The sequence below is a fragment of the Anser brachyrhynchus genome (assembly GCF_964034855.1).
Source record: "Anser brachyrhynchus genome assembly, chromosome: 1".
In the NCBI taxonomy this organism is placed as follows: domain Eukaryota; kingdom Metazoa; phylum Chordata; class Aves; order Anseriformes; family Anatidae; genus Anser; species Anser brachyrhynchus.
The window spans coordinates 43,539,680-43,554,222 of record NC_137694.1 but is presented as its reverse complement, the minus strand read 5'-3'; the positions used below and the strand labels follow the sequence as shown (position 1 = coordinate 43,554,222).

At 47.0% G+C, this 14,543-nt stretch overlaps 1 protein-coding gene across 2 annotated transcripts; it reads left to right on the top strand.

Annotated features, from left to right (window-relative positions):
- The first annotated feature begins 81 nt into the window (after positions 1–81).
- On the top strand, positions 82–14,284 carry DESI1 (desumoylating isopeptidase 1). Of its 2 annotated transcripts, XM_080595577.1 has the most exons (6): positions 82–347; positions 7,334–7,355; positions 8,274–8,343; positions 8,952–9,061; positions 9,880–10,002; positions 11,178–14,284. In XM_080595577.1, exons 1-6 carry the CDS (start codon positions 257–259, stop codon positions 11,269–11,271), a joined length of 510 nt encoding a protein of 169 aa, XP_080451703.1. In that variant the 5' UTR covers positions 82–256; the 3' UTR covers positions 11,272–14,284. The 2 variants fall into 2 exon arrangements, with proteins under 2 accessions (XP_080451703.1, XP_080451704.1); XM_080595578.1 differs by lacking the exon at positions 7,334–7,355 and having other exon boundaries at positions 118–347.
- The last annotated feature ends 259 nt before the right edge of the window (positions 14,285–14,543 follow it).

Genomic DNA, 14,543 nt, shown 5'->3' with positions numbered 1-14,543 from the left:
ACCGCGCCTCTGCCCAATGAGAAGAGGGAATACCCCGCGAAACCCCGCCCACCCGCCCGTGGCCACGCCCCGGGGCGGAACGGCCGCGCTGCATAACGGCGCGGTGCCGCCGCCGGGCCCTGCGTGCCGCGCATGCGCACCCCGCAGCGCCCCGCCACCGCCTCCCGTGCCCCCGCCGCCGGTTCGCGTCCGCCCCCCCCCCCCCCCCCCCCCCCAGCCCCGTTGCGGCGGGCGGCTGCCGGCACCGCGCGGCCCCATGGAGGAGCCGCCGGCGCTGCACCCGGTGCAGCTCTACGTGTACGACCTGTCCAAGGGCATGGCCCGCCGCCTCAGCCCGCTGATGCTCGGTAAGCGCGGCGCCGGCGGGGAGGGGAAGGGGGAGCGGGGAAGGGGCCGGGGGGCGAGGACCGGCTGCCGGTTCCGGGAGATCCGGGGCTGTCCGGCTGCGGCTGGCTTGGGGACGGGGGGAGCAGCGCCGGGAGCCTTTAACAGCACCGGCTCCGGGGGTCCGGGCGCGGGTCCGCACCGGAATGGGGCGGCCCTGGCCGTGCCGTGCCGGGGGTCAAGCGGCGGCTCTGGGCTCCCTCGCTGCCCGCCGCGGGTGCCGGCATCCCGCAGCTTCCTGCGTGTCAATAAACGCGCGGTGCCCGCTCGTGGGTCGGGTGCCTCCCGCGCCACCCGCGGTGTTTCGGTGCCGCGTTTCTGGGAGGCCCGGTACCGGGAGGCGACGCTTCGGGACCCCGGTGGATCCCTCGCGGCCCCGCGGGACGCAGCTCGGCGGCGGTGGCACGGGGCCAGCGAGGCCTGCTTGGTCACAGTGACGAGGCAGCGGCAGGGCGCCGGCTGCGTTACCCGTGGCACACGGCGTAGGTTGGTCCCTCGCCCCTGTTTTTTTTCCCCCCTCCCAGTTAAATGTCTCCTGCGCGTTTTCGCCCAGGTCTGTCGTACCTCCGGGTTGCTTTTAGAAACCTCCCGAAGAGCAAAGTGATGGAGGGAGCGCTCGTCTCGCCTCCTGCACCCAACTGTTTCATTCCCGTTTGGCTTCTGAAACTGTTGCTCCTTCTCTGTGCGTTAACTTGCAGGCGGCCGGTAGCTGTTTCCCCTCCTCTTTCATCCGTTCATAAGCTGTGCGTTATCGGGGAAAGTCAGACACTGAAGAGAAAAGGATTTATTGGGTTACTTGGCGCCAAACGTTTGTCAAGTCTACTTACGGTATTCTTTCCGTGGATACCACATCTGACTGAAACGCTATTGCTTTGAGCGATAATTCTGTAACGTTGCCTATATTGAAATACCCGTGCTTTAGCGAGAAGAACAAGCGTGATCTGGAGAAGAGAGGGCTCTGGGGAGACCTTACAGCGGCTTTCCTGTACCCAAAGGGGCCTACGGGAAAGCTGGGGAGGGGCTCTGTCAGGGAGTATAGGGATAGGACAAGGGGAATTGCGTTAAACTAAAAGAACGTAGGTTTAGGTTAGATGTAAGGGAGAAATCCTTCATTATAAGGATGGTGAAGCCCTGGCACAGGCTTCCCAGAGAAGCTGTGGATGCCCCATCCCCAGAGGTGCTCAAGGCCAGGCTGGATGGGGCTTTGGGCAGCCTGCTCTGGTGGGAGGTGTCCCTGCCCAAGGCAGGGGGGTGGAATTAGGGGATCTTTGAGGTCCCTTCCAACCCAAACCGGTCTGTGACTCTGTAACTGATCCCTCTGTCAAACAGGGGCTGAATTCCTCCTCACGGGGCTGGCTGCTGCGGGAGCATCACCACATGATGCCTTTAGCTGTGCTAATGGGATCCAGAGGTATTATGTATTACGTCCGTGCAGCATTCGAGGATCGGTTTATCCTGACCCGTTCAAGATCAGGTCTCTCTGTTGTGGCTGAGTGATGTACCCGAGCAGCAGAGCCACGCAGCATTGTTTGTTGCAGGTTTTGGAGTGACTTATTCATGCCCCTTGGGCACATCTTCACCTCTCTTGGCAAGTCTATTCATTTTTACCCAGACTGTTTTTGTTCTTGTTACTCTTCTGTGAGTTTCCTGTAACTTTTTGGTGAATATTTCTGTTCTAAGTGACCAAACACTAAAGTTCAATTGGCTCTGATATCAGGTGTGGCATGTTTAACTTCTGTGTGCTGTTGCTCTACCTTCTCTGCAGGTACTGTCTGCTCTCCTTCATTCAGTCTGTGAGACCACGTTTGTCTGTCCAGCTACGTGATCTAATAATAATAAATGTTAGCTTGAAGGAAATGAGATTTGTTTGCAGAACAGAAAATGGAATGCACCTGATTCCGTGGGAGGTGGATAACAGGGAGGATAACAGCACTGCAAGCTGAATTGTTCTGAGTTTGAAGATGATATTGAGAGAAATCTTTAAGGAAGATTAAAATCCCATTGCATCGTGGGCTTAAAGAAAAACGTCTTGCAGCTCTTTAAGTTCTCCTGTCCTGTAACGGAGGCTATTGCCCACGTGACTCACAGAATGGGCAGGACCTCGGTTTACTGCAGCAGCTTTGGCTCACTGCGGTCGAATTAAGGGTGAGTTGGCTGGCAGTAGTGCGTTTAGCTGTAAGGACCTAACAGCCCAGAAAGAGTTAGAGTGAAAGATAACTGCCAAAAGAAAGCACCTTGTGCTTTGTTCCTTTTTCCTAGCCCCAGCACACTACTCTACCTCACCTCCACACTTTCTAAAAAGCATCGAATTGCTCTGCTGTGAGATCCAATCAGCTTTGCTCCAAAACACTTGCTAGGGATTTCATGAAAATCAAGGGCAGTTCCCTCCCACAGTCTTCCCTGCTTGGTCTCTCCAGGCACCTCGAGGAGAAGGGAAATGAAGCACCCTCCTCCCTCTCTTAGTCTTTTCCTTCAGTTGAATACCCTGGATATCATGTAGGAGAAAGTATTTGACTAATTAGGCTAATTTTCCATTTTAAAAAGTTGTTCTTGAGCTGAGGGACAAACGACAAGCTCTGAATGGGATAAACATCCAGCTCCTTGTATAATTCCTTCAAGTCTCAGCTCTTCTGCCCTTCAGTCTAATAATTTGGATTAATATGCAAACTCTGTTTTCACTTGATGCTTAAAATGCACAGGAATAAACGACATCACGTGGGCCACAAGATTAACGAATTGACTCTGCCTGTAAAATAGACTGGTGAGCATCTAATCTTCCTTTTGCTTGGCCTTCCAGATAAACCCAAGCATGGAAGTAATCTGATTTAATTATATTCTAAAATTATTCAGGTTTGTTTTCTTTCAAAATACCCTCATGTGCTCATGATGGCAGTCTCCTGAATCAGCACAACAAACAAATCCATTCCATTCTCCCTGTTCTGTAACTACGCTGAGGCTCCTGCAATTTTTTAACGCATTTGAATGTTGTGTTTTTCTCATATTTCTATGGTACGTACTTGAGCAAGAAAGCTATTTGCGCTATGAATGTTAGAAACAAAAATAATAGCCAACAACAACAAAAAACACGTTTAATTGCCAGATGGAACTTGGCCTCATTCAGCTATTTAAATCTTTGAGATGCTTAAGTGCACAGATCTATGCGTAATTGACATCCCTTCCTGAGTTCTGCTGAGTATCTTCAGGAAATATCCATATGAGCGCCTAAGCAAGTGAAAGAAAGACTTAAGAGGTCGGGTATTGATCGCCATTCCAAAGCTGAAGGAGCTATCATCCTGGAATCTCACAGCTATGGCACAGTAACTTCCGTGCCCGTGTTCTTCATCTGTGACAAACAGTGATCTGCCTCACATCAGCTTGTAATGGCAGCAGCTGAAATTAAACTGAATTACCCCGTGTTTACTGCAGGCTGAGCTTGCCCACAGATAATTACAGCGGGACAGCTGATACCTGGTAACTTGGCCACGTGCACTAATTGTTGTTTGATTAAGTGCCTTCAGCTAAATTTGCAATACCCTTTCCTTCTCAACAACTAGAAGTCTCTCAGAATATTTAAACTCCCTTTGCATCTTATTGTTGTTGCCTTGCCTTACCTGGATGAACAGCAGGTGCTCAACAAATACCGTCCCATCTGGACGTTCCTGTTCGAGGATTATTTGGGGCGGCTCCCTGGCAAGCCTGGCCTTCAATTTGTGAAGCTGGGCAATGCTGCCAGCAGCAGGTTTACTGGAAGTGTCGCTGCCGGGCCTGGATACAACTTGCCTTGGGCAACTGGCTGTGGGAACAGCAGTGCAGATCCTTGCCTGGCCGTACGGTTAGGGCTGGTGTGTGTGTTGTACCTTCAGAGGCTGCGAGCAATGTATTTCGTGCCTGCTGCTGGGCATTGTCCGTGATACAAGGCATAACTTGTTATTCAGGCTGTCCTAACTGCTTTACTTCCACTTCTTAGGAGCGTGGCGGTGAAACTGCAGCAGCATACCGGCAGCTCTTGGCCGTGGCTACCTCTGGGTGATGCAGCCGTGGTTCCTAACAGCAGCTTTCTCAGCTGTGGGACTGCCCAACTGCGTTGGCACTGGGGAGGCTTGCACTGCGTTCCTAAGTGGTTTCTCTAGCCAAGTACAGCCCACCAGTGGCAGAAGGGGATTTTGTTTTGTCTGCGACAGGCTGGAGAGCTACCATGGGTGCCTTGTTGTCATCAGCACTGCAGATCTGGCACATGTTTTCCACGGTGCCAGCCTGGTTAGTGTCTTAGAGGGGTTAAGCAGAAACAGCAGCTCCATTCAAAGCAGCGCCTGGCAGAAGCTGGCCTCAGACAGACCTGCCCTGTGGAGCTGTGCTAGCCCAGAGCTGCTCTGCTGTTGACTGTGGACTTGGGGTGTAGCAGCCAGGGAGGAGCCCCCCGGCTGGAGCACAGATTAATGTGAAGTTCCTTCCCTGAATTCTGTTTGCTTTTTTTTGTCTTTGTGCATTCAGAGAACCACAGTGGTGGAAAGGGGTCTCTGGAGGTCCTGTTCAAGGTAGATCCAGTGAGAACAGATTGCTTGGGGCCTTGAGCAGTTGAGTTCTGAGCATCTCCAGAACCGAGGCTCCCTTTTCTCTATACCCACTAGGTAACTGTAGGCAGCAATAACAACTCATGGCCTTCTCTTTTCGAGGCTGAGCAGACCCAGTTTTCTCACCCACTCCTTCGTACAGTGAGTTGTCCAGCCCAGTGCATCAACCCAGTACCTTTTGTATTGTGGGATTCAAAACCGAGCATGAAAAGGTCTCACAAGTGTTGAACAGAGGGGCAGGATCGCCTGCCTTAACCTGCCAGCTGCAGTCTTGCTGGAGCAGCCCCGCGTGTTCAGCTTTTGCTGCAGTGATCTTCTAAGGTGGGTGTTGTAGCCAGATAAGCAGGCTCCCAGTAGCACCTGTGACGTTGTCGGTGTCTGCAGTGACTTCCACCTGCACGCAGAATCTAGGTGCAAACTGGCAACTCCGTAGAAAACCTTTCATTGTTGCTTGCTGGAAAAGTGTGTGTACATGTGAAAGTAAATACTAAGACGTTCTTTTTGTGTTTAGCATACAAGGGTGCAGGTACAATTCCAGTCTGTGCTGCCTTTGAAACCGTTTCCTCTTGGAAAACGGTGATTTATTGTAAATACAAACATGTATTAATTTCTTAAGATAAAGAGAACATGACCTGTGCAACGCCAAGGTGGTAGGCCAGCTGCTGAAGGCAGCGCCCTGTGCCCTACCTAGCTGCTGTTGCTGCTGAGCTGTGCTATCACCGCCTTCTGGCAGCTCCAGCATGCGAGGCGAAAGCTCTGATGGGCAAGGTGTGGGACAGGGGCCGGAGGATCCAGTTTAGTGGGGTGGGACATGCTCAAGAGGCAGCAGATCCTCCTGAGATGTTGCGACACGCTGCTCCGCTTCTCTCATCGCTGCTGCTATCTTTTGGCCTCCCTCCTGCTCCGTGCCCACGTTTCTGTGCAACAGGATGACAGAATACGCTTGCTGCCTGGCTGTGGGCCACGGTAGTGACAGATCAGTCCACCTACAACGAGGCCGCGTGTGCTCACTTTGTTGTGACTGTACAGACATCAGTCAGGCTTTTCCTTGCCTCCACTCGTGTGTGACCCTCATCTGAAGCAGGCACCTATTTTTTGTGCCTATTTTGCGTCAAACTTAAGTGAGGAAATTACAGCAGTGACTGTTCGTTCCTTACCTGGACACGTAGGTGTCCCTTTCTTGGAAGTCCTGAAGGATTATCCTCACCGGAGGATTGGCAAGGCGGTGGCTCTTAAGATAGCCAAGAAAAGTATTATTGTCACAAGCGTTTGAATAGAACTGGTTATTATTTCTTTATTTTAAAAAGACCAGAGCTCTGAAGCTTCGTTGAAAGGAGAGAAATTGAAAGGAAGAGAAAAATACCTGGACGTGGTGGCCTAGAACTCAGGAATTGAGGTCTGCAGCGGGCTTTGGGAGGCCTGATGCCCATCTGATGCGAACAGATGGTGTGCGAACCAGAGCAAAGGCTGTTGGCCCACAGTTAGCCCAGCAGCACTTTCTTAACAAATTCTTACTGGCACAATGCCTCTTGTGTTCAGCTGGCTTTTTTGTCGTCTGTCTACGGTGTTCTTGGTCTAGTTCTAGGAAACCTGCAGGTGATCAAATCACATTCTGGCATCTAAAAGCGAGGCTATGGCAAAAGTTCTCGGGAGAGGTGCTGCCTGGATATAGAGGACAGCGAGGTGGTGTGCTGAGGACACTTGAAAAAGATGTGTCAGGGAACTGGAACAGAATTTCAGAAGGGATTCTCTCTAAAACGCAGTCGTGCTATCAGTTTAGCTGTGCCTGAAGTGTATCGTTGCTGCTGCTGTGTTCTGCAAAACACACAGTTTGATTTTATAACTTGTATAAATTGCAACATTAATTCCCCTCCACACATTCACTTAGTTTTTAAGAGGTGGGGAAGCCATGGGACAGCTGATTGTAGAGACCATCACCACAGATAGTTGGTTCAAGTCAGATCAGTCACTGAGAAAGCAAACTGAGTGCTCTGTGCTGGCAGACCGCTTGCGATTGTGAAATCAGTGCAAAACTCAACTATTCTGGCCCTGACTGAAGACTCTGTAACTGTAGGATAAGGTTTCTTTCCTTGGTCTGTAGGCAAAAGCCCGAGGAAGGTAAGCACTGGCAGGGTAGGGTGGAATTGCCAGCTCTGCGTGCAGGAGGAAAAATGTAAGGCACTGGTGTGGACAGAGTAGTTCAGCTGGGGAAAAAAAAGACATGCCGCTTCTTTAGAAGTGACTCTGGGATGAAAGTTGCGTCTTTGGGGATGCTGTCATGGTGAAATAACAGGCGAGGTTCCTTTGTGATTGACAGAAGGTAGGCTGAAATCTGGAGAATACATTGCTAACAACTATCTTCTTTTTTCTGCATACAGGGAAACAGCTGGAAGGCATCTGGTAAGTGACTAGATTTAACTTGCGTAATGTGTGTTAACTCCTGTGGCGTAGGAAGCATTATCAATATGAGGTTATATATGCTGCAGATCTTAAGAACACTTTAGCACTGAAGAGATACCAAGGCACTTTCTGTTCCTGAATGCAGATTGACAGTAAAATTACGTACAGTCAGGTGCTGGTTAAACCTCTGGAATCAAAGCTAGGATCTCATGAGAACAGCGTTTCTAGTCATTGTTGTGTTTTGTGCTCTCTTGTACCCGTTTTCAAGGGTTCAGGGTACTGTCCTTGTCCCAGACACTGTCTTCTGATTGCAGGCAGGACTGAACGTGAGAATAGAAGAGTAGGTGGGAAGAAGGTATTAGAGAATCTAGCCTCCTGGTACGTAAGAACCATGGCTATGTTCAGTTGCAAATCATTTCCTAGTTTGCTGTAGGTCATGTTCAGAAAGTTTAAAACAACAACAAAAAAAGGCGACTACCTTCTGTCTCTCTCAAGCCATCTCTAGTGATCGCCCACCCTTATTCTCAGTGGGTTACTACCAGTCAGACACTTCTGTCAGCAGAGACAGAGCTAGCTCTGTGGCTATCTCTGTAACTTCACCCTCAAGCCTTTAGCGGAAAGGGGCTGCTGGAGATCTCACGGTGGTGTGGAAGTCCCTATCTTCCTATGTTCGTTCATGCTCAGGCACTTAGCTGAGCCCTCCTTCCCAGCCTCCTACAGTGTTACGGTAGGGTTGATAATCATTGTTTCCATTTGTTTTCCTGTCTCAGCAGATACTGTTCCTGCTCACAGAAACGCATTGACTTTTTCCTTCAGTTACTGACTTCGCAATGACCTTGACCACATATCTTTACTGGTGATTAATGTGCTAGGTTAAATATTTCCTTTGTTTCACCTGTTTGTTATTCTCTGTGGCAGGCATACCTCCATAATAGTCCATAAGGATGAGTTCTTCTTCGACAGTGGGGGAATCTCCAGCTGTGCACCTGTAAGTTAACCCTAGTTTTCTGGCAAGATAGTTTTGTGGTAGGGTTACAGATCAGATTTGCTTGTGTCACTTAGAAAAGCAGCAAGTGAAGAGAATTCTGAATTCAGCCAGATGTGTCTGCTTGCCATGGTTGCCCTGGGCATCTGAGGAAGAGAATGTGGACAGTGGGTTCAAGCCCAGCTAAATACAGGTTGGGGGATTGCCCCCACCAGTGATGCCCTGGATAGACAGACGCTGCAGATGTGATGCCAGTGACACTGTTAGATTTTGTGGGGATGGTCTTTGCATGCAGACTTGGCAACTCAAGGAACTCTTTTTAAGATTAAAGAAGCAAACACTCCATGATGCTTTGACAAACCTTTTTGCCATTGGAGAGGTGAAACTGGTGGGCCATTCTTCTAAAGCAGAATTTTTCTGTATTTTAGAGCTTTCGGCACATAACCTCTCATTCTCTGGGTGGTGAATGGGGAAGGCCAGTAGGGCTCCTTGCTTGATAAACTAAAAGTTCCTCCTTCTGTGCCTAGAGAAACCATAGCTCAATTCATCGGACCCCAAAATAATTCAGTCTGTTGACTTTAATGTTGTTTTCTGGATGTTAATTTTTACAGGGAGGAACGCTGCTTGGCCCCCCAGACTTGGTTGTTGACCTGGGGAACACTGAAGTCACAGAAGAAATTTTTCTGGAATATCTGTCTTCTTTGGGGGAATCTATGTTCCGGTAAGTAGCAGCTTTTGCTATAAAATCTGAATGCCAAAAAAAAAAGACTTTTAGGGAAAGAGGGAGAAAGGTCTTATGAAACCCATCCCGTTCACAAAACTCTTTCTGCCTAGTGTATTAGTACTCTCCAGATATGAGACTGGAACTGATACGTACAACTAGGCAACCCTCTCGTGTGCCAGCCCTGAGCTAGGCTGGGAGGATATTCTACCAGGAAGTCTTTCACTGTTTGGTTTGTTGTTGTATTTTTGTGTTCTGTTGTTGTTGTTCTCAAAATGGAATAACGCCTAAAATGCTTTTGAGAGGATCACCAGGGAAAACGAAGGCACTGTATGAAATATTTCAGTAAATAGTGTTTTGTCTCATGAGTCACGGGTGAAGTGTTGTTAGTAAAACTGCCAACTTTCAGATAAGTAAAAGCAAGGTCTTGGTTGTTAAAGAGTCTTGTCAGCTTCTCAAGAGGATAGGAAATGGTAGCATTTAGTGTTCTGGCTAAATTTCAATGTCAATAATTCCTGTGATTTTTTTTTCCTTATTCCTTCTGTGGTTTTACTCGAAGAAACCTGACCTCATTTACCCTTCAAAAAACATTGTATAGAGTCAGTGATGCAGAGTGATGTCGTTTTCCACCCTGATTCAATTGAATTTGAAGGTGAATTGATGTCTGTATTTTACGTACTTGACTTAGCACCCTTTGTTGGGAAGGGGAGAAAAGTGCTGATATAAGGAGATGATCCTCATTAGTGGTCTAAGTTTTTCTTGTTAGATTTATTGCTGAGTCTCTCTTTTCATGTTTCAATTCCTTTCCTGTGGCACAGAAGTGACTCTTATAATATCTTTGAACATAACTGCAACACCTTCAGTAATGAAGTGGCACAGTTCCTGACAGGAAGAAAAATCCCTTCCTACATCACTGACCTTCCATCTGAAGTTCTTGCCACGTGAGTATACGTTCTGCTTCTCGCTGTAGTGTATTGCTTCATGCTAATGCTTAAATATTTGACAGAGGCAGCAGTACCAGTTTCTGCTGGCTCTGTGAGAACCAGCATGAGATTAAGGAGAAGATGCTGTTTGCTTTCTTTAACGCTTACAACACTGTATGACAGGTGCTAACTGGCACTGGCATTACTGAGAAGGTGTGAAAGAAGGTTGTTCTTCTGTCTTTATCTTAAATTAGTTATTTTGTAAGGGCCTCTCATGTGACCAGACATGTAAAGGGACTTTCTGAAAGTGATGCAAGTGTCTATTTTGTTTGGTAGCTGTTTTTTGTGTTTTTTTTTTTGTCTTGGGAAACCAGTATATCTCAAAGGTCACGTCTAATACTCTAAGCACCATAACTGTAGTGGAGATGTCAGTTTTGCTCGTGAAGAGGCAAGGGAGATGTAATTTTAAAGTTGTTGGTGTAGTTTTAAAGCTAGAACTGAATGGAAAAAGTATGAAAGAGAGGAAATGAAGGTAGGCCAGCTCAACCTCTTCTGTTGTACTCTGAACTAGTGAGGATCCCAGCAGGGTGATTTAGCTCCATTGTTTAGGTCTTATTTCTCTTATTTCTTATTTCTGTGGTATACCACATCATCTGAGAGACACATCTTCTGCCTTGGGCTCTTATTTCCTCAGATCTCTCAGTCAGTCTGTAACAGAGTGAGTCATACCAGAAGACAAACTTGGTGCTACAGATTGCAACAGACATTATTCTCTGTGTGTTGAATCACTGTCTTATAAGGGGACTAGGGGCTATTCTAGTCTTTAATACTGATGTGGTGCTTAATGAAGAACTGCAGTTGCATAACAGGGATTTCATTCGCATGCTTAAGTAGAATGAATTACTGAAAGCCAGTTTCAGACACGCTAATACCACATTAGCAGCATGGGTGTGTTAGGACTCGGAATTCCCTTTATATAAAATCAGACTTAAGATCCTTAGCTATTGAACAGTGAATTCTGTATGATAAGTTAAATCTAATTTGCTTGCAGTGAAAAGTGAGAGTCTGTTCATCAACTTTACTTCCATTTATGCTGATTTGATTCCAGTCTAGGAAGTGAGCCCGTTTCAGTAGTAAATGGGAAAAATTGTTCAAGCAAGCTATTTGATATGTTTATTTCTTTGCCTTCTCAGACCTTTTGGACAAGCTTTAAGGCCCCTCCTGGACACCATCCAGATCCAGACACCTGGAGGAAATGCCTTCAGCAGACATAATGGACAGAGCTAACAGGAGTGACCCGTTGTGCCCAGCCTCACCATGCCTCTTCCTTTTTAAACACGAATCTACCAGATTTCTATTTTATAATTTCCCATCAGAATTAACTCTATGGAAATTACAGGACCAGTTTTAAAATTTCCTAGGGAGAGGGTTATCAGGGTGCATGTAAGACAATGCTACCAAAAAGATTGCCATAATTTCTAATAGTGTTCTACTAATTTATAAAGGCTGTCTTGCCTGGGTTAGGCTGACACTTTCTAAATAACTCCCGTGCTGGTAAGTGGGAATTCATTCCATGAACACTCGAGCACCCATTACACATTTTGAAGTAAAGGGGATGTCCTAGCCATCCCTTGCAGGCTCGCATCTCTTTCTCTTGTCACTGCCTGTGTTCTGGGGGTATTTGCTGAAGTCTGTAGCAAGAAGACAAAGGAAGTATTTGTAGCCTAGGAAGTGAAGGTGTCCCAGTACTAGTCTTATGCATATTTCATTAACGTTGTGTTATTTGCTCAGGCAACAAGCTCAACTCATCTGATTAGAGCATTTGCAATGGCACAGCTGAGTGGAAAGGGTGGCCTAGCTGAGCTAGTCAGCATCACTTTCAAAGCTGAAACTTCCAATGGAATTAGCTGTGTGTGGGTGGGAGGCTGCAAATGAAAATTACCAGGAGCCTCATAAGGCGAGATCCGGGTGTTAAGGCAGAGAACCAGCTGAAAGAACAGAACCTCATGAGCAAATTTTAGGTGAAAGTAAGCTTCCTTTTCTCTCAAGCAAGCTTGTCAGCAGATGGATAGAATCCTGTTAACTTTTACCTTTGCTCAAGAGCTGTTTTTTCCTCACTGAGCCAGAGTTACAGTACAGTGAGGCAGGAATAGCATGGCAGCTGCACAATAATGAGAGGTAGGCCAATTCTGCCTTCAGCATCTAGTTGCAGACAGAGTAGGAGTTCCAGCTTTCTCTGATATTGTTGCCCTCTCCAAAGCAGTCAAGTACATCCCAGAGAGTGCTCTGCTTAAGTGAAAGAAATAAGTGGTAGGTCTCCCCAGATTTAAAGAAAATGAGGAATAGTAAAGTTAAGCTTTTCTGTTGAACAGTTGAGTTGATTGGGATGCATGGAGAAGCAGTCCTATCCTTAGATTGATGTTAGATTGTATCAATACTACATCTTCTAATTTAAAGTTCTTATAGCTTTGCAATTATTTGCAGTGGGAAAAAAAATCAGGGGAAGGAAAGATGAGGCACATTGATTTCTTTTCATGTGTGTATATACACTGTTTTCCTGAACAATTCTGTAGCAAGTACACTTAGGGAGGAGCACAAGAAAGATATTGGGCAAACCCCCAAAACATTGCTGGTGTTCCATAAATGGGGATTGCACATCCCAGATGCTGCTGAAGAAAGCATCTATGCAAAGTATAGCCCTTGGTTCCAGTGCTTTGTTGTGCAAACAATTGCTGCAAGCTCAGTCCTGCATCTCAAACTTCCCGTATTACCTAAAGGAGATGTCTTTCCTCTGCTGGGCTATCTTTCTCCCAGAGTAATATGGTTTAGTATGTTTCTCATGCTGTTATTTTTGTGGGGATGAAATGGAAGAAACCCACAGTTCAGTCATTCTGTCAGTTACTCTGTTGCCCTGCACCTTGTAGAGTCACTACACGAGTGGAAGTCAGGTACTGTCAGTCCCTTTTGCAGTTGTGTAGCTGCTCTGAGTGCAGGTGGCCTTTGTAGCCCAGAATGTGTTTTCTTGTCAGTGGTGATTTTTTCCTTCTGTCATTCTGTGCTCGTGCCATCAACTTCTTAAGTGTTTCATTTGGCAGACTGGACTAGGAGACAACTGTAGCAGTTAGTACAGATGCAAAAGCTTAATGCAAAGTTTTCAGTCTTTCACCATCAAACCATTATGCAGAGAGCATTCTGTAGTAAATTACTTACCATACAGCACCTTTTGGTGCTTCTGGAGAAGGCATTGGCAAGTGTTTGTTTTCTGGTAAGCCACAGCATAGTTTTCCTGTTGTCTGTGTAATCCCCTCCAGACTCTTTCCATGTCTATTTTGTGAAGAGTAACCGGTCTCTCATCCAAGTACAGACATGACTATACCACAAAACACAATAGCACGTTAGAGATCTTAGAGCTTCCTCAGTCGAACAGGTATACCGAAGCTGATACAATGCAGCACAACATCTGGGTATGCTAGTTTGGTACCCACAAGGAGCACAGCTGTGGTTGTTTCTTTCAGCAAACTATCACTTCAGGTACAGCCAACTGCTGGTACAGCTGTTCTGCAAGGGAAGCACAGGCACCATGGTCTCTAGTACCACGGTCTCTACCCCATGCTTCGTTGCATGACAAGTGTGTCCACTTCAGAGGTCCTGAGCCTGGTTTCTGCTTCAGGGCCTTTTCCTTTCCTGCCTCCTGACAGGATGTAAGAGGTTCACCCCAGCCATTTTGCAGTCTGCTTTTTCCCCTCCTGAGCAGCCCTGTTGCAGAGAGAATGCTGCTACTTGAGTATCAGTGGGTAAAATTTCACTCAGACACATTCTGTTTGCGGTAACTGTGGTACTCTCAAAGGAGCTCCGGAGGGTCTCCTTGTCTCTGGACCTACTCTGTGTATTGTGGCAAAGGAACTATAGGAGCGGATCCTGTTTGTTTGATCTTACTGGGTAATGAGACCCTTGTACCCTGTAGGCCTCTTAGGAAACCCGTTTTCTCCAAAGATGGTTACGCGTAAATTGCAGGTCTGTGCACCCAACATTCCTCCCAGCCATACCTACTCATAGGTACATAAACTAGAATGAGAAATGTATGTAAGTGTATATAGGTGGCAAACTTCAGCCAGCTGATTGACCAAGGGGGAGCGGGGAAGCTGAACTCCTGAAGGGGAGCAGAACCCTTTTGCCCACACTTACTGTTCTGTCAAGTATTGCTGGGGTTCCACCATGCCATTTTTAAAATGTTAATAACATCTTTAGACAGAAAGTGATGTTTTGATTTTTTTTCTATTACAATAAAAAAGTACAGCAATTTTCTGTTTGTATGTATGTGTCCACGCAGCTACCCAGCAAAGGCAGCTCACCAGAAATCTGCTTCACGCCGTTCCCAGCTGGAAATTGCAGGTTAAGAAACCATCCTAGCAATTTGTGCTGTGTACCGCTAGTAGAAGTGACAGTGGCTACTGCTCTTTGCTAGAACTGGTCATGGGCAATATTTTTATTTAAATTTGGGGACATTTTACTTCTGCAATCACTGTGGTATGTTAAAATCCCTCTTCTGAGGGCTGGCG

Excerpts from the sequence above, each read along its gene's own strand:
- DESI1 (XM_080595578.1), top strand. The coding sequence starts at position 133 with ATGCGCACCCCGCAGCGCCCCGCCACCGCCTCCCGTGCCCCCGCCGCC. Across the intron at positions 8,344-8,951 it reads GAATCTCCAGCTGTGCACCT|GGAGGAACGCTGCTTGGCCC; the intron begins GTAAGTTAACCC and ends TAATTTTTACAG. Across the intron at positions 9,062-9,879 it reads TTGGGGGAATCTATGTTCCG|AAGTGACTCTTATAATATCT; the intron begins GTAAGTAGCAGC and ends CCTGTGGCACAG.